At 35.1% G+C, this 19,595-nt stretch overlaps 1 protein-coding gene and 2 long non-coding RNA genes across 3 annotated transcripts; 1 reads left to right on the top strand and 2 right to left on the bottom strand.

Annotated features, from left to right (window-relative positions):
• The first annotated feature begins 1,176 nt into the window (after positions 1–1,176).
• LOC124442688 (cytosolic non-specific dipeptidase-like) lies at positions 1,177–9,904 on the top strand. Its single transcript, XM_046993185.1, is given in 18 exon segments — positions 1,177–1,296; positions 2,462–2,480; positions 2,890–2,994; positions 3,116–3,247; positions 3,420–3,461; positions 3,786–3,795; positions 3,798–3,865; positions 4,649–4,723; positions 5,143–5,223; positions 5,464–5,537; positions 6,042–6,116; positions 6,231–6,375; positions 6,742–6,841; positions 7,422–7,474; positions 7,621–7,739; positions 7,902–7,990; positions 8,929–9,095; positions 9,536–9,904. Coding segments are annotated over 18 exon segments (1,467 nt in total). The 5' UTR covers positions 1,177–1,264; the 3' UTR covers positions 9,617–9,904.
• Positions 6,809–8,934, bottom strand: LOC124442692. The gene is made up of 2 exons (XR_006947330.1): positions 8,841–8,934; positions 6,809–7,997 (listed from the first exon to the last, which is right to left on the bottom strand). It is a non-coding gene; the product is annotated as an uncharacterized LOC124442692 (long non-coding RNA).
• Positions 9,905–10,962: 1,058 nt separating the features above from the next.
• LOC124442695 lies at positions 10,963–17,372 on the bottom strand. The gene is made up of 2 exons (XR_006947334.1): positions 17,156–17,372; positions 10,963–11,286 (listed from the first exon to the last, which is right to left on the bottom strand). It is a non-coding gene; the product is annotated as an uncharacterized LOC124442695 (long non-coding RNA).
• Positions 17,373–19,595: the final 2,223 nt, after the last annotated feature.

The raw sequence follows: 19,595 nt of genomic DNA, 5'->3' as shown, positions 1-19,595 counted from the left end.
TAAAATCCCTTCACCAGATGACAGTTTGACTAAGTTTAATATGAAGCAAATTCTGAATTGTTTATCTTTAACTAAATTTGAAATAAAAGATTTGAGATAAAAGATTCAAGATGATAACACAGTGATGTTTTCAGATTTATTACAAATTCATCATGAGACTGAGGTGACAGTCTGGCTAATTTAGTGGTTCGATATTACATGTTTGGTGACATCATCAGGAAGTTATTATAATACAGGTTTGTTTACATATATGGTGGAGTAGTTAGCGGATATTTGTCAAGAGGTGTTAGTATTGGGATGATGATTAATTGTTTGGGCAAGTGGTGTGAGTTTGAAAAGGGACAAAATCCTTTGCTGGCTTGAAGGCCATTGTTCAGTTGTGGTTAATAAGATTAATCTTCTATCAGTAAAAGTCGGTTTTGTGTTGGTGTAAATTGTTGATACTGACAAAAATGTCTGGGTGTAAATGTGTTGGGAGTCAACTATTGATGCTAACAAAAACCTTTGGGAAATATGTTAACACTGCATGATTATATCAGATGTTCCTACTACAAAAACATTAAAATCAGCCAATTTCAAATCTACTTAAATGATGTAATGAATGCTGTGAGAATGAAATGCAGGGAAAGAGAATGGCAAGGAGGTCTGGAAAGCAGGCTGTGACAGTGAACTGTATTTTAAACTGGAATACTAACTTTGCCGCATTGAACTAAAATACATCTGGAACGACAAGTCAGGGGGGTAAAATGAAGCCCGATTTTTTCATTTTCGCAGGTCGCGCTAGGTTTGTTTGTGCAAAAGGAAGGGCCCCTTATTTGTTGCTGTCATGTTGGAGATCAGTTTCAAAAGAATATATTATCAACGCTCTTGTAAGCCCCAGCCTTCATGGGCTAATGTTATTGTTTTCTAAGGCCCCCCATGGTTGGCCTACGTCAAAGAACCACACTTATCGCATGATTACTTCAGCTTATTCTTGGAACTATATTTACATTTCCAAGTACTCTTGATTGGTAACCAACTTGTTTTGAAAATTTATTCTTTAGAAATTCAAAACCAATAGTTTTGTTTTAAAGGTATTTTGAATTTAAAATGCACTCTGTATATATTATTTTGACTGTGGCATGAATCAGCCAGTAGATAAATGATTCGCAGAAGTACAGTTGGCAACGCTGGAACTGTTCTTTCTCTTCTTTTCAAATTTCAGTTGTTATCAGAAGATTGGAAATTTTCGCGGTTGCGATAATTGAAAGAGTTGCCTTTCAGAATGGCTGGTGTATCGCTTGACGCTGTTAATCAGTAAGAATTTTTTATTCTTCGTGTTATTTAAAGAAACACAATGTTTGCAAATGAATGTCAAATATATGAACATTTGCGTTCAAACCAATTATAAAGGTACTTCAATCAAATATGGAAAATGAGTCAAATGGTAAATTGGTTCACTACAGACCACTTAATTTCGTGGCTAGTTAGATTTCTCGAATCAAGTACATCCAGTTCGATGTCAACTTTAGTTTCAATTTCAGTAGACGCAATTGCATTCAATAGCTAGAAAAGTCGAACATCCCGAGCTTGTGAGTAACATAATGTTGCAGGCAAGAGAGAGATACGTTTGGGAAAGTATCTGTTGCACCGACTTCAGACTTTCTTTTCTAGTATCATTTTGGGCGTTTCAATAATGTTAAGCCATATTTGACGATGTGGCTGGGTGTGACCTGACAGCTCAATACGTCATCACTCCAACCATACGTGACATTCGGTAGAATTTAGACGGCTGGCTTGCTTGAGATTCTTTTGATTTTATCGTTTATTTTTCAATCTTGTTTTCATCGCTAAACCGATGGCAACCAGGCTTTGAAAGAAATGCCATATTTGTTTAATCGCGAGTCTTTCAATCAAGATTAAATATCGTTTGTTATTCGAGCCAATTCTCGGGCGTAGTTTTTAAATACCCAACCACATACTTATTTACCTGCATCATGTATACCTGACCAAACCCTAATCTGATTCTAAGTTATAACTTCGTCTGATTATCTTTGGGGGTATCTTTATGGCGGGGTATTCTAAAAGTGTGCCTATTCTTGCGACAAAAATGTTTTCGGGAATCACTGAGTATTTTAATAAAATACACAACAACGGTAACTCCAAATTACTATTGAGAATTTGAGAGAGCTATCTGTTTTCTTTTGACTAGATCAAATAACATAGAAGCCATATTTATACTGTACACGCATGCAACATAATCATTCCTGATGATGTCTAAATAAAGTCGATATGTTGAATGGAAATGATTACGTTAGCTTTTTCTCGGGACAACATTTTTCCAAACCAAACTAACATTTTTCCATAAAAGTGTTCACTTTGTGTCTACTTAAGATTTTCCATTTTCATTTTAGCCATTTATAACTGCTCAACTTCTGTACAGCAGTATATATATGTTAAACTTTTTTTATCATTTTTATAGATACATTGACGAGCACATGGTAATTAATTTGATATACTAATATAAATATAAGCTTGAAGATTTTTAATCCAGTAATATTTATTGTTAATAATAAAAGATTTATTGACCTTATATCCTATACACAATACAACCAAACCTATAACAACGCATTCCACGTCATCCAATCATCTTAATCCATTCTACTATCCAATTAGACGCTCTAAACGTCTAGAAACTAAAAACAATTGTAAATAGCTAAACTACCTGTATTCTGAAGAAGGTTCGAAGCACCGAGTCGAAAGCTCAATAAATCACTTATAAAAACCCGGAGAAACTCTTATTATTAGCAATAATTAACTATAAATATCTATATCTCATTAGTAATATATGTATTTATCGCATGTGCACTCTACTATAAATCACGTTTGATCATCATCTTTTTTGTATAGAGCAATTTCAAAGAAGGTCTTCGAGATGCAGTTGCTATTAAAAGCGTATCGTCTAATAGAGACCATCGAGGAGACGTCATCCGAATGATGGAAACGGCTGCATCGGTATTGTAATACAATAATTATCTTTTTTGTCACTGAAATTTTTCTTTTTTGCACGAGGACTGGGGCTATATATGTTAGAAGCACACTAATCACTATGCAATTTCTTTCATGCTATATGTAGAGAATGGAAAACAGTTTAGGAATGTCAGTTGAACTAAGAGATCTTGGCCTTGACCCAAATTATCCCGATGGAGATGTTCAACTTCCACCTGTGATTCTTGCTTCACTTGGAAATGACCCGACCAAGAAAACCGTAAGTTGTTTCTGGAAATTGTCGATTTGCTGCTCAATTTCAGCGTTGGAAATTGACGTAATGCATTCTGATTGGCTTTTAACATTCTTATTAGCTCTTAGTATTCTTATTGGCTCTTTTAATGTTCTTTTTGCGTACAATTTGCGCTTAATTAGAACCATTTAATTTTTAGCTGTGCATTTATGGTCATCTTGACGTTCAACCGGCAGAAATGGTATGGTTTAATATTTGCTTTACCTCTCGTTTGAAAGGAACAAACTACGTCATTGTGATTTGATCAAACCGTGTTTTATTTTTAATTATCGTATCAAAACTGTAATGAAATATGTATATGGTTAAAAATAGTATCCAAATCGTATTTAAATATCTAAATAGTTTAATAATGTATCGAAATCTTTATGAAATATTTCAACAGTCAAAATTAGTATCCAAATTGTTTTTAAATATCTAAATAGTGTAATATAGTACTTAAATTGTCTTGAAATTTCTTAGTAGTTTTTTTATCGTATATAAAAGTCATGTTTTCTTTCTCATATAGTCAGATGGCTGGAATCATCCTCCTTTGAATTGACAATTGTTGATGACGAAATGTTTGGTCGCGGATCGACTGACGACAAGGTAGGCTATAGATTGAAAAATTGTGATGCTTTTTTTCTTTCCTTAAATGATAATTTTCTATGAATTTAAAGTCGCACACATTAAAACGTATGCTGGCATGTAAATCATATTTAAGTGCTCCAGTGGGCGTCACGTTAAGAAAGCGTTAAATTTTCAACTTTCTACTGTGGAACACCTTTTAGTTTCCGACTGTAATCGAGGCTATTAATATGTACGTTGCTCTCCGTCTTGCTATGCTTAAAGTCGTAAAAATGACGACAAAATTTTCGTTAAAACTTTCAAGACGATACTAATATGTGTCGACCATGGGTTAGCCAGAGGCACGTCCTTTTAAAGACCGAATTGATGAATTCAGATTGATTTTCTGGAAATACCGTAGACAGCGCTATCTTACGTGAACGCTTTTGCTAATGACATGACAACTGAATGAATTGATTCTTGGATTGAAACCAACCTCAGCGGAATAAACAAACAATGTGACCACCTCACGACGGCTGCTGACCACAATAGCATTGTTCCAAATCAAATAGTCTTTGCCATTTCACCATCAACATGTCGGCCATGACGCAAAATGCAAATCACTTATTAGCAACAGCCTCCTTGCTGTTAGAAAATAGATGACATTTTTTCTTGAACAATGGTCTTGCTTTTGAAATCGTGGCCAGAGATTTGCCTGGCGGAAAGCGAATTTTCAATGTGAACATTGTAGCCCAACATAAGACTTTTAAAAAAAAGCCTTTTATTATTTTGATGGTTTTGTTTTTGTTTGCTTAATGCGGATAGGGACCTGTCCTTGGATGGTTGAATTCAATCGAAGCTTTCCAGCAAACAAACACCGGTATTCCTTTAAATTTGAAGGTATGTGGCCACTTTCTTGACGGAAGATTATGGGAAATGGCCGTTAAATAAAATATATAAGTGGAAGGCCATCTTTAGAAGAACATGCATGTAATTTTATGAATCCAAATTTCGCCTTCAGACACATGTGTGTCTTTCTTTGGACCGTAAGTGAAAAGATTGAGGCTAATTTAATCGCCCACTTTAAATTTCGGCGGGAAATTGGCTTGCAGTTTTATTAAAAAAGTGGCTGAGTTTTTAGACGTGTTACTCTTGAATTGCTTTGCCTGTTGAGGCAATAAAATTAATGTAAATGGCTGAAAGTGCAATATTAATATTTTGTGTCTTTGGAAGTCCCTTTTTTCACGATATATCAGCTGTTTTACTTGTTTGCCAGTCATTAAAATGATTCATGCAGTAAAATTACTCTCGTGTTTCAGTTTGTGCTTGAAGGTATGGAGGAAAGTGGAAGTGTTGGTTTGGCAGATCTTATCAAGGAGGAAAAAGATCTATTTTTCAAGGTTTGTGCCAGATGAAATGTCAAACATTATCATTTCTTACGTTATTTCCTTGAAATAAGTCTTTAAGATCACGCATGCTTGTAAATAATCACTTAGCTTGATAATGACTTTGAAATAAAGTCGAAATATTGCTTTAAATCTTGTCTCTTCCTTTTATAACTCGAATCTTGAGTGTACAAGATGATGTTTGTTGGAGTGGGTTTTTTCTTTTAAGTAAATGTTTCATAACTTAATTTTCAGGATGTTGATTTCATTGCTATATCCGATAACTATTGGCTTGGTACTTCAAAACCTTGTTTGACTTATGGTCTTCGGTAAGTTAGACATCTCCTACCTTTGTCGATTGTTATATGTTTGTAGATGTAGATCGTCCAGGGTAGTATAGTCCTAAGAACGACTGACTACCACCAAGGTTGTCAAAACATCAGTCAACATCAGCATCAATAGTCCTTCTCAGACGATCTACATCTAGAAACATCTATATCCATTGTTTTGTTAAACAGATAGAGGCTTGCAATTAATCGCCATTTGGTTGTCTTGTGCTTTGTTTCAATCGCAATCTTTATCGTTTTCGTATACAAATGACGATATATAGCGTCATGTAAGAAAAAAAACAGTTTTCTATTGCAGTCCTGAAACAACAATCCTATACTTACCACACGCCAATTGCCATTACGTACAATTTGCAATTGTTACTTCATTTGCTATTTTTATATATTTATTATTTTCGTCATATGTCAATTGTACAATGATGTTCACCACTGCACGTTAATATTGAAAGTCCATCTGTCCAGCGGTTATTTGTGTGTGTTCTCTAGAGGTATCATCTATTTCCATGTCAAAGTGAATTGTGCCGACAAAGATTTACATTCTGGAAGCCATGGTGGACCTGTGTAAGTTGCTTTGAAGATATTGTTAATAAATACGTTCTTGTTGTAATGTATGGTTACAAATGTTCGTTGAAGTGTGAACCCAGGTGGAATGATGCATACGTTTGTGTAATATAGGTATGAAGCAATGTCGGATGTGGTTGCATTGCTGTCCACGTTAACTGACGAAAAGGGAAAAATATTGATACCAGGTGTTAATGATTCCGTTCGTGAATTGACTCCTGAAGAGGAAGCTCTCTATGACGATTTGGATTTTGACATGGTGCGTATTTAGTTATGTCAGCAATTGCATTATAAAACAAATCACTTTCATTTCAAAGCCATCATCAGACAGAATGATGTATTTACAAGCTGGAAGTTAATTGTATATTTTTACAGAGTAGGTGTTGAGTTAGCAACATCACGAGGACATATTTTATGCCATGTGTGTTATGCCAAATATCTAAGTGCTTGTATGAATCTAGTCTGTGACATTTAGTGGTGTGATGCACCCAAAAAGCACATTCTTCATCCCATTCGACCCTAAAATGAAAAACATGAAAGATTATGGCTTGAATTCTCATGTTTCCTTTTATGCTAATTTAACGTCGATTTTCTGCTCATGCGCATTGCACATTTGTTTGTGTAGAATGTCTACCGTGAGCAACTCGGTGCACACGAGCTGACAACTTCTAACGAGAAAAATACACTCATGAGACGTTGGAGATATCCATCCTTATCCATTCATGGTAAATATAAACATTCAATCATGCTACTCAATAATTGCATAACGCCGAGAACTTCGCGAAGTGTAAAGTATAGGTTACATAAAGTAAAGGTTATTTGCAATGCAGCGTTTCAAATCATGTAGTGTTGTTTGGGTTTTTTTTGGCTATTAATATCATTGTGACATTTCGATTTAAACGAGTTGATGTGTTCAATGAGTTTGTAAAAATATCTTAGGAGTTTAAATACTTTCTTAGCAGTAGCAGTATCAAATAATACAAGGAAAACTTCCATAATGTGATACATAAGTCTACGCTGGATTCTTATTAATTTGAAGTTTGTTTTCATAAGTACTTTTTGCACTTTTCTATTACGTTTCCTGAACTTTTTTTCAAATGCATCATATGGACCTTGTTTCGTATGGTTTTAATGACTGTATTCAGTAAGTTGAACTTAAGGATGAATTCGTTTTTTGATTCATTTTCTCATTGATTTTGAAGCTTAAGTTCGTCAGTAGATCATCATCAACTTAGTCTTTCTTTGCCGCAATTGACGCTCATGCCCAAGTCTTTGGTGTTCATCAATCTTTTTGTTTTGTTGTAGGATTTGAAGGTGCGTTTTCTGGCCCTGGTGACAAAACCGTCATTCCATATGAGGTAATGTTGTCGTTGTTGTTGTTGTTGTTACTGTGATTTTTGCTGTTGTTGTTGTTGTTGTTGTTCTTCTTCTTCTTCTTCTTCTTCTTCTTTGTTTTACATGTTTATTCATAAATTGTCTTCATTTCACATTGTTTTATCTAAAGGTGATAGGAAAGTTCTCAATTCGCCTTGTACCTGATCAAGATCCTGAAGTGATTGGACAGTTAGTTATCGATCATCTTAACTATGTTCACAGACAAAGAGGAAGTCCAAATATCATGACGTAAGTACAGAAATGTGTTGATAAAAATCATAAAACTCCAGCTATCTTCCATTGATCCATAAAATGTCACAAGATCCATACGGAATCCGTACGGGATGAATATTTTAACTTACATAGCTTTCGCTTTTCAGTGTACATCGGCTTGTTATTTTATTCGTTTAGTCCGACTTACTCCAACGGGGCTTCACGTGCTTGGCTCGGAGATTTCGAGAACCCAGTGTTTGAAGCTGGAAAGATGGCTACATTAGATGGTATGCTCTAAATCAAGAATGTAAGACACCTCGTGATTTCAAACGTCAGACATTCTGAACTTAAAGTTACGTGATATTCGTGTTGTGGATATGATCCTTATTCATATCCAATTCATTTTTTAATGTTTTTGACGACTCAAACACCAAAACATTGACCATCGCAATATTTCCCGAAACATAAAGTCACATTCATATTTCTAGCAAAAGAATAAACTTGAGCTAAATCTTAATCCACCTATTCACAATTTCCATGATTTTTAAAAGGCTCGTGCTGGTGTTTAAAGTCTTTGAAAAATACTTAAAAATAAAAGATCAATTTACCATATGAAAGCTAGGTGCTTAATAATATTGCAAAAATATAATGAATTTAAGTCTGCAGTTTGCAGACATAACTCGACAAGATATATGTTTGACGTTGCTTATTTTATATAGAACTCTGTCTATGTAAATGTCTATGTAAATGTCGATGTAAATGTCTATGTCAATGTCTATGTAAATGTCTATGTAAATGTCTATGTAAATGTCTATGTAACTGTCTATGTCAATGTCTATGTAAATGTCTATGTAAATGTCTATGTAAATGTCTATGTAAATGTCTATGTCAATGTCTATGTAAATGTCAATGTCAATGTAAATGTCTATGTAAGTGTCTATGTAAATGTCTATGTCAATGTCTATGTAAATGTCTATTATATAATACACTAAGACATAGTTGTTTAAAAGTAGTAAATTTGAGCCGTGAAAATTTTTGTAAAGTGCTAAGATAATTTTGCGTTGTCTATTGTCCCTTGAAATTTTGATTGTTGTCCTAAAAAGTCTTAAAATAATCTGACTTGAGCACTTCACTAACCTTGTAAAATCGTAAAATAATGGACTAACAATGTTAGGATTTGATGCCAACAAAGAGTGAAACTTAAATAACTGTCTCTTTATTCCAGTCCATAATGTGGAGCCTGACTACACCCGCGAGGGAGGTAGCATTCCAGTTGTTTTGACACTCGCCGAGACCACTGGCAAGGACTGTGTGCTTTTGCCGATGGGAAGGTCTGATGATGGTGCTCATTCTCAAAATGAAAAGTTGAACGTGACGAATTTTCATGCTGGTGTAAGTTTAGGAATTGTAAAAGGGATATTACAAACATATTCGTCCACCGACAACACGATGTTTTTCTTATGCGTTGCCATGGGAACTTGCTGACGCCATACTTACACACTTTTTACTGCTTTAAATGGCTTAAACTTGCTATTGATAGTCTTGCTGCTGCCTTAATAGGCAGTGCTAAAAAAATAGTGAAGAGTAAAGATGCTAGCTTTTGAAAAACAAGCATAGCTTTTGATTTCCTAAAGCGATATTTAAAATGTCCAGAATCCACTTCGTAGATTTTGCGAACGTTTTGGAATTATTTTACAATGCGCAGATTACCCAAACTTTGCCTTTTATGAAGTTTCATTCATGAAGTGAATGCCTTTCCTGGAAAACTTTAAATGTTTCAATAAAATCAAAAATCCTACTTACTCTATAACTGTGCTGTCTTATTTCTTCAGATGAAGCTGTTTGCTGCATATATTAAACATCTCGATACGTTAACAAGAGGTGCTGGAAAACAGACGTGCACGATGAAATGAATCTGACGTCAGCTGAATTAGCTTTGGAACACGAGATTAAAAGACATCTTCTAATGAATTGCTTCGTCGAATACGCAATTTGAAAAGCACAAGTTTCTAAATTACGCATGTAGACCTTGAACACTTAACTTTTTAAATTTTAATCCATAATTATGTACAATTAAGAATTTTCACTGGTCAGATGTTATTAATTAGAGCACGGACACACAATTGACGTCATACGACTTCAGTTTCGCTTGTTGTAATCACACTTTCACGTTCAAAAGGAAGAAGAATGAAAATAGAAAACCGAGAATATTTACTCGATAGTCATTAAGTACTTTTTGTTGACAGCTGTTAAAGCTGTTTCAAGTGAAAATTTTCATCTACAAACAAATGTGACGGCAACGAGAAGGTTTGATTTATGTTCAAATTCAAATTAGACTGAACGCAGACAAAAGAAACTGATCAAAAATATAAACTTCCGCGAGTATTTTCAAGTAGAAACAACGGAAATGGAAAATTTTGAAACTTTTTCTAAAATGTATACTTGTACTGTACTTCATACTTTGTTTACATTGTGTTTTGAGCCTTTCAGAAATTTTCTTTTGCTACTTTCGGAGATGTTCTTTTGCAAATTTACAATTTTCATTTAAGGCAGCTTCCTTCGACCATTTCAGGGAGAAGGTCGTTTCTAAATATTGGCGGAATTCTATTTTTACTTCACGTTCTATTCGAAGTTGACAAATCGTGGCATTTTGATTGTGTGAGTGTATAGACTTGGGGATTGTTACCACCAGAAAAAGCAGTGATCTAAATACTCACCTTTAGCCATGATACTACTTGCTCACGGACATTTAGCTGTCATATTCGGGAGCGAAACTAGAACACTAATTGTCGTGAGGGGGTGAATATTCATATATTCAGATCTGCCCTGCTTATTTCTTTTCAAATTAAATTGCCAACAAAAGAAATCAGCTGGGCAGAACTGAATATGTGAATATTCACACCCTCCCCAATTAGCGTTCTAGTTGCGCCCGTGGTCATACTCACGTTGTTATTACAAGTTGTTTGTATTCTTTTTAGTCTCTGAAAGATCCTTGGTAATTTACAATGATTTTAATTGACCATTTCTTTTCTGAAGATGAAACAGACAGGAAAAGTAAGTAAAGACATACAAGCAATCATACATGCATTTTTTCGAATAAGATTGCAGAAGAAAAGTCAATCTCAAGGTTTATAGAATAGGATTGAATTGGACAAAGCATTTGATTTTGTTAGAAGTAAATGAAAAATACTTCGATAAAGGCTTACGTTGTCTCTTGGTTGGCGACTACTTCCGCGTGGGAATAATAATGGGTTAGGACTTAAGTTTATAAAATTGTATGTATTATATGGTAAGATATCCAAACCATGTTGATAAAGCAGTGAAAGGTACTTTGTCTGCGTTTCTACAATTAATTAGTTTTGACATACTCTTATTGATATTGTTACAAGGTAGTTTTTTTTTTGCTTTTTACCAAGCGACACAGGAATATTCTCGATGCACAAAAAAGCACCATCTTCGTTGATAATTAATGTACCATAATTCATTCATTTAGGTCTTAGTGTACTGCAAAATGGTAAACTTCTCCTGTTTTTATCTGATGATTTTTTCAACAGAATGTTTGAGGCAGATACTCCAGCCATTTCTGTACAAAAATTAATGAAGAGATTAAAATGAGTTGGTACATTCCAGGTGAATTACAATTTGAGTTGGAAATATTTTTTCAACTATTTTCTGTTGGCTGTAATGTTTGCAGTGACCAGAAAAGTTGAATAAGTATTAGTTGCGCCTTTAATTATGTGATCAATTGAACCAACGATTCTACTTAACCATTTCTTCTCTGAAGATGAAACAGGCAGAAAAAGTAAGTAAATATGCAAGCAATCATTTATACATTTTGAGTAGGACGACAGAAAAGCAAACGCATGACTGAATGAGTTCAATAACATGGGATTGATTTTACTTTTTTTCCTGAGTTTGACAGAACCATTTCAAGTATTGTTTTTTTTAAAAAGTAGTCTTTATGGACATGTTGTGGGTGGTGTATGTTCTGCAGGGCACACCGTCCTTCTTACGGACATGATGAAGTATCGCAGTTAGCATTCACTTCACTGGGCCGTGCTAAGATCTAGCTCAAACGTCGAACTTTACACGAACCGAAGGCATTTGAAACAAAAGGTAATGAGAAAGGTAATCTCATTTTCTTCTTCCTTTAATGCGTTTGTTGCATGTAAAGTAAGACGTGTGAAGCAGACTTAATGTTATGAGCTTGAAAACTAAAGTGAAAGCCACCAGCCATATTACGTTTGAAATATTTTTGGTCAAAGCCTGTTGCGGATCTTTAATTTACATGCGCGTACTAAGATATCGATAATTGGGGGGCTCGTATTCATTTATGTATGTTATAATGCCTAGAAGACGACGGATTACAAAGGAATTTGACACGGTGTATCCAGGTGTATCATGCATGTATGAATATGACCCCTCCCTCAATTCAGTCCATCTTCCTACGCCCTTGCATCAAAATTACGTTTTCATTTCATGGAACATCCCAAAATTTCGGTAGAAAATGAAATCGAACATGGTTCCGAATGGAAAGATATTTCGAATTTCGGTTAATCCCTGGGGCCTCGTCCTGAAATACGAAATTTAAAAAATTTCCAAATTTTACATTCCTCTTTCAAGTTTGCGTTTTTTGTTTACAGTTATTAGTGGGTCAACCCTTCAAATATACTAAAATAGTTGGTCCTCGGTGGCACTCTTGAATGAGATATAAATAATAAAGCACATTTTTCAGCACGAAGAGATTGCGTCTCTCTCATAAAGGCTATCTACATGATTTAAACTGCTTCGCATCACAGAATCACAGAATTGACATCGTCGAAATAAACGTTTTTCAAAGCTACAAAGCTGCTAAAATACATTGCCATTTACATAAATAACTATTCCGCAAGCCTGCCTTCTTTGCGTCGTTTCATTTTCAAATGGAATATTCCAGAAATTGAACTTGAGGTTTGTTTGTGCAAAAGGAAGGCGCCCTTTGAGTTTCGATGTCGTCATGTTGGAGATCTGATACAAAAGAATATATTATCACTGCTTTTGTAAGCTGCGAGCGGTGTGGGCTTAGCCTATACGTCATAAAGCCATACTTTTTGTAAGGACTATGCAATATTGAAGAGACGAAGCTTGCTCTTCTATACATTACATTCTTTTGAGCGGTCGCATAGATTATACTGCTTTATAAAAAATTAATGCTTTTTGTTATTTTTCGCAAATCTTTAATTCGAAAGTTATTGCAAATGACTTATATACGGTCTTGTAGTGGATTCTTGGTATAATTTGCTTGTATTTTTTGTTGTAAAGTTTCTCCAAACCCAAAAAATAGATTCATAGAACATAGGTAGTGTCGCGGAGATATGTTGATCTCGTCCAGCAAATTAGTCCGCGCGCTGATTTGTTTTACAATTTTCAGATTTAATGAGAATGAACTGCGGCATTTACAAACCAGTGGCGTGCGGTGACCGAATTTAATAGGCAAGCGCTGGGGGTGAGGTTCGCGGCTTGCCGGCAGTCAAAACAACAATACAATATACTTTGTGATTGACTGCGTTACAACACATTTAAAGCGTATTTTACGGGTTTTTTTGCTGTAATGGATGACATACACGAAAATCAACCGGGTGAGGTTCAGCCCTATCAATATGAACCTGAAGTGAAGGCCGAAACTAGTGAAGAAAGCGGTTCCGAACAGGAGAGTGAGCAGAGCGACTTGTCCTCGTCGGAGGATGAAATACATGCCGAATTTGAGAAAGCAAATGCTTAGCGCCTTCAAACTGGTTTAAGTGTGGATATTGTACTTTGTCAAAAAAGGCAATCGAGTGTTTTTGTTGCCACGAAAAAGCGCTTGAATACGATGAGTATGAGGCTTTGCTAGGCCAAACAGAAACTCAAGGAGTAAATTGCTTGACAACACACCAAGAATTTAGGGACAATATGCTCTCAGAAAGTGTGTTAAAGATAGACGTGTGTCGGTACTTGTACATTGTGCACGCAAACACGCACGTAAAACATTACGGATAAACGAAACTCTACGGTCAAGAACAAAACATAGCGGCTTAGAGCTTATCACCTATATAAAACTATATAATCTTTCAAAGACTCTTATGTATACAAATAATAAATTAAACGTATAACTCATTTGTTGGTCACAGGTTTGTAATATGGGAAAATGAAATATTTCTATTGCACGAAATGTTCAGTGTATAAAACGCGCTTGTTGTTGTCTGGGCTTACACTTGGTATGTCGGCAAAACCTAGTTGTAAGATCTGCTAAAATAAACGTTTCTACGTCTTATAACGACTAAATATTGGAAAAGTATATAAGCGTGATAAACTACACAACTTTCGTTAATCTTAACAACCGCCGACTGTTGTTTTTGTTTTAAAATTCCAGTGAACAAATGTGCTATATATTATTATAATACTATTATTTTATATTGTGTCATTCAGTTGATACCAGCCAATGACGTCAGTAATGTATTCCGCATAATTTGGCATAAGTTTTTTTTTCAAAATGGCGGATAAGGATTCAACTTTATGTCAAATTTTCTCAACAGTAAAACTCAAAAGAGCCACGAAAACATGAAATTAAGTATTCCATAGCTATCTATGATAAACGTATGCAAAAAAAATTTTCGTTGCCAATGTCCTTTAAACTTACGCACTTAACTTTATAATTACGTAAAACTACTCAAATTTCAAGTACATTATCCGCTGTGTAATAACTGCACCTTCTTTAACAAAATATATAAAAAGCCTGTAAATAAATTCTAACACATAGAACACTCACGACTGTTGTAAATAACTTCTTCGCTAGTGAATAAAATAATCACAAAATTTAATAGCGTTCTAGTACATTGAACTCACGTTCGGAGCTCATACGAAAGACTTATATATAACGCTAAAATCTACCGGACACAAATATCAAAACTACTATGCAAAAGGAAGCTCTTGTCAATATCATAATCTTGTATTACATGCTACAGATAATATCTTCTACATACATAAATTGCAAGACAATAGGCGCGAAATGTATTGTAGCAGTCGTGATTATAACAATTAAGAACAGCCAGTTTCGCGCACAAAATTGGCACGGTGTGTTACAAACTGAGGCCATGGCGTTGTTTAATGTTTATATTTTGGTATAATGACGTCATGGCAACGTGTTCTCCCGTTCTTCAAAATGTGTCTGGCACTGACTCGTACGTTTCAGAATATCGGAGAGTCGTGTTTATTATTTAGTATCTTGTACCTTTTATTTTTAGTCATTAATTTACGAATTCAACGACACAAGACTGACAAGAGCATAGTGTTTTGGTCATAATGCTAGTCATACTTTACCACAACACACGTTTGCGTGCATTTCGATATCTCTGCAGACTGCGGCCCCTGCTTGTTTACGCACATTGTGCGCAGAAAATAATAAAATAACCAGTAAAGCACCTACTACTTTGAATTAGAAATCAGAACATTACCTTTCGCTCTCAGTCATCTTTTAATAAACGATAACATTAACGGCGTGAATACTTCGGATGTCCAATGTGTTGAATATACGAATATTATTCGCGCGCTGATATGTGTTTAAAATTGCGAGCGTACAAGACTGTTGACCAATCGCTATCAAGCGGCGCCCTTAGAAGCGTCGCTTGCCTTTTCTCGATATTCCTCGAATAAGAAGGTTAGCACTATTTTCCACCCAGCAAACCGCCCTTTACTTTGAAATATAATATTTTACGCAATATAATATTTTATACAATCTAATATTTTACACAATATAATATTTTATATAATATTTTACACAATCGTCGAAAAACGACATATTTTCCAGCCTGGATTATAAGTTTATAACTTAAGGTGGTTGCATGAAAATTTATACTGCAACATTTATCTGTAAATATTTTCATATGTTGATATTAAAAACTGTATTATAAAAACATAAAATTACTCGCCATCTCAAAACGACCTAGCACCAGTGCATGCATGGTTTCCTTTTAGCTTTTGGTTCTTTCCCATTAGCCGCCATCTTTAATTTATTTCCGATTGTGTAAAGTAAAGGGCGGTTTGCTGGGTGGAAAATAGTGCTAACCGAATAAGAAGCCTCCAAATCTAGATTAACGCATGCGCAAATGTTCAAATTGAGCTCCGAAGGCAAGCGCGCTTGCCTTGGTTAATAAATAAGAAATTTTTAAGGTGTATTTAATCCACTTGACTCATCTTACAAGTGTAGCAAAGTGAAACCGAAAACCACGACAGTAAATCGCGTATAAATAGCAAGCATTTCAACTGTAAAGACAATTTAGACAAAAGATTACATTGACATTGTTTAGAACAGAAAAATTTAAACTGATTTTGCTCAGAGATTGATCCAAAAAATTTTTGTTCGGTAAATGCTTAGGCAAGCGGCGCTTGCCTACGCTTGCATGACCGCACGAAACTGTTTCGTGACATGGGAAATACTAAAGTTCGTGTAATTGTGACATCGAACATTAGGAAGCTATATGCAAATAAGTAGGAAACTATGAGTGCACACTTCTTTATCATTTAAAGTAAAGGAAACCACAAAACTCGCAAAACACACCTTAGGTCAGTTTTATACGTCGCATTTTACATGCGTCGAATGCATTAGAGACAAAAGAAAATGAGATAAAATTCCTTATTATCTTTTGTTTTGAATGCATTCGACTCATGTAAAATATGACGTATAAAACAGGCCTTACTTTCATCATGCAATCTAAGGTCAATTGCAAACTGACACTTGAATAATAAAATGCAGCATACAATATTAGAACGGACTTCAAACGTGCCAAGTCTCAAACTCACGCGCATAAACAAAAGGTTGCCTGGGCAGTTAAACTTGAGTTAAGATCGCACGGCGATTTTAAATGTTTGAAGAACTTTTGAACGATCATTTGAAAACGGTTAAATCTTCTACATAGAATCATGACAAAGAAAAGTGGAAAAAATACAAATGTTAACTGGAATGCATGATACACGATGCACATCAGCAAACTAATGTTCGTTTCGTAGTAAATAGAGTTTAATAATAATGTATAATTTACTTCGGTTTTTTTCTGTCCAATTATTTTCAAAATAAGGCTGTCTGTTTCACGAAGTGTATTGTAATATGTCAACAAGCCTCTAACGTCATCAAAGCGGTTTTGATGACGTTAATTGTCAACTTTGCTTCGTTGGTGACTTTTTTTTACCCATAATTATACGGTGAAATATGCTGCGAGGAGAACGCTAGGAATGTCATTTATCAAAACACAAATTTTGAAAATCTTCATGCAGTTTTATCCTAATATCCCCCTAAACGTGAAAGCAGTTCGAAAGCATGTATCTTAAATACGAAGAGGTTGTTAAATGTTCACTGATAAAATCCATCCACACAATTTGAATTGCTTTGTTGCTCAAAATCACAGAATTGAAGTCGTCAAAAGGAGCGTTTTACAAACCTGCTGAAATATATTGCCAACATTAACCAATAATTTTGCGAGGCCTGCTTTCGTTGGATCGTTCTCTCACATCGAATATTCCAGAAGATGAACCTGTTGTTTGTTTGTGCAAAAAGGAAGGCGCCCCTGGAGGTTTAATGTCGTCATGTTGGAGATCAGATACAAAAGAAAACATATTATCAACGCTATTGTGAGCACCGGCCGGCGTCGGCTTAGCCTATGTCATAAAACCATACTTCTAGTAAGGACCATGCAATATTGAGGAAAAGCTGGCTTCCGTATACGTCACAATCTTTTGAGCAGTCGCAAAATTATACTTTATTCAAAATTAATTCACTTTGTAATTTAAATTGCAAACATCTAATTCGAAAAATTATTGCAAAATGAGATATATACAGCTTGATGTAGTTTTCGTATAATTTGCTTCCATTTTATCTCGTAAAGTTCCGTCCACCAAAAAGTAAAGTTATAGCATATAATATCAGAACAGACTTCATACATGCCATGTCTCACGCTCTGCGCACAATGCGATGTTTCTCACGCACAAACAAAAAGTTGCCTAAGCAGTCAATTGAACTCGTCCTTCGGACTCGGGTATGTTTTTCTCAAATTGCACTCGAAATCATGCTATTACCTATACAAATAGAGTTTAACAATAATTTATTTGGAGTTTTTTATGTTCAATTTTTCTTCAAAACGAGGCTTTCTCTTTCATGAAGTGTTTTGTAACACGTCAACAAGCCTTTCAACGTCATCAAAGCGGTTTGATGACGTTAAGGTCGACTTTGAATTTCAATCACTTCTTATTTTTGATGGGCAAGATTTTCATTGTTCGTTGGTGATTTTAGTGCCAATATTTCCATGGTAAATATGCCGCGAGAACGCTGGAAATGCCATATCTCAAACAAGGAAATTTTGAAAATCTTCATGCACACATGTCCTATGACCCCCTAAACGTGAAAGCAGTACGAAAACACATATCTTAAGTGGGAAGAGATTGTTCACTCAAAACCATCTACACAATTCAAATTTCTTTGTTGCCCAAAATGACAGAATTCAAATCGTCAAAAAAACGTTTTACAAACCTGCTGACATATTTTGCAATTTACATTAACTAACTATTCCGCGAGCCCTGCCTTCATTGGATCGTTCAATTATCTTATGGAATATTCCAGAAAAAGAACTTGTGGTTTGTTTGTGCAAAAGAAAGGCGCCCTTGAGTTTTGATTCCGTCATGTTGAAGGTCAGATGCGAAAGAATATATTATCACCACTATTGTGATCTCCAGCCGGCGTGGGCAAACGGTGTTGTTTTCTAAGGACCCTGTGGTTGGCTACGTCATAGACCCATATTTATCACAGGAGTCTATGAAATATTGAAGAAAAGCTTGTCACTTCATACTTGACATTTGTTTGATTGTCCAAGAAATAATACACTGGTTTATACAAAATCAATTCAATTTATAATTTCAATTGCGAAATATCCATTGAGTTATTGAAAAATATTGCCAGATAAGTTATTCACAGATGGTAGTGTAATGTTCGGTTATTTTTTGCTTGTATTTGGTGTGGCAAAGTGTCTTCTTCCAAAAGATAAATTTATAGCAGACAATATCATAACGGAATTCGTACATGCCATTTCTCACGCTCACACGCATATTGCGATGTTCCTCACGCACAAACAAAAAGTTGCCTGAACGGTTAAAATTTAGCAAAGCACCAGTGGCGACTTTAAAATGTTTGAAGAATTTCTGAACGAGCTTTTGAAAGCAGCTAAATCTTTTACATGGAATTACAACAAAGAACCTCGAACAAATATAATTCACTTGAGAAATGCATGATGCATCATGCACCTTAGCAATTTAATGTTTATTAGTTCTCAGTAAATAGAGTATCAACTTAATAGATAATTAAATTGGGTTGAATTCTGTTCAAGCTTTATCAAAGCGAGGCTTTCTGTTTCACGAAGTCATATGTCGAGATGTCATAGTGTCGACAACAGTGGCTAAGAAGAATGTCAACAAGCCTTTAAAACGTCATCAAAGCGGTTTTGATGGCGTTAGAACTGCGTGCTCAAATCCTTTAATGGGCAACATTTTTATGGTTCGTTAGTGACTCTAGTACCCATATTTCAAAAGTAAAATATGCTCCAATGGAATGCAATTTCTGAGATTCATGTAATGTCCTAGGTTAGGATCCCCCTAAACGTGTTGGGGTATGGGCAGTAACGAGCAAATTTAAACCTTGACAACTATATTAGAGTTGTGAGATTGAATAAAGCAGTATAATTAATGTCACAGCTCAAACGAATGTAACGTATGCAGTGCAAACTTTTCTTCGATATTGCATAAACACTTACAAGAAGTATGAATCAATGACGTAGGCTGCTCATTCTTGGATGTATTTGCATAATAAGTACCCTTTCTAAGCAACCATTTGTA

Source organism: Xenia sp. Carnegie-2017, unplaced genomic scaffold (assembly GCF_021976095.1).
Source record: "Xenia sp. Carnegie-2017 unplaced genomic scaffold, XeniaSp_v1 HiC_scaffold_20, whole genome shotgun sequence".
In the NCBI taxonomy this organism is placed as follows: Eukaryota; Metazoa; Cnidaria; class Anthozoa; order Malacalcyonacea; family Xeniidae; genus Xenia; species Xenia sp. Carnegie-2017.
The sequence above is the reverse complement of the archived record's forward strand: the minus strand, read 5'-3'. Positions and strand labels throughout refer to the sequence as shown.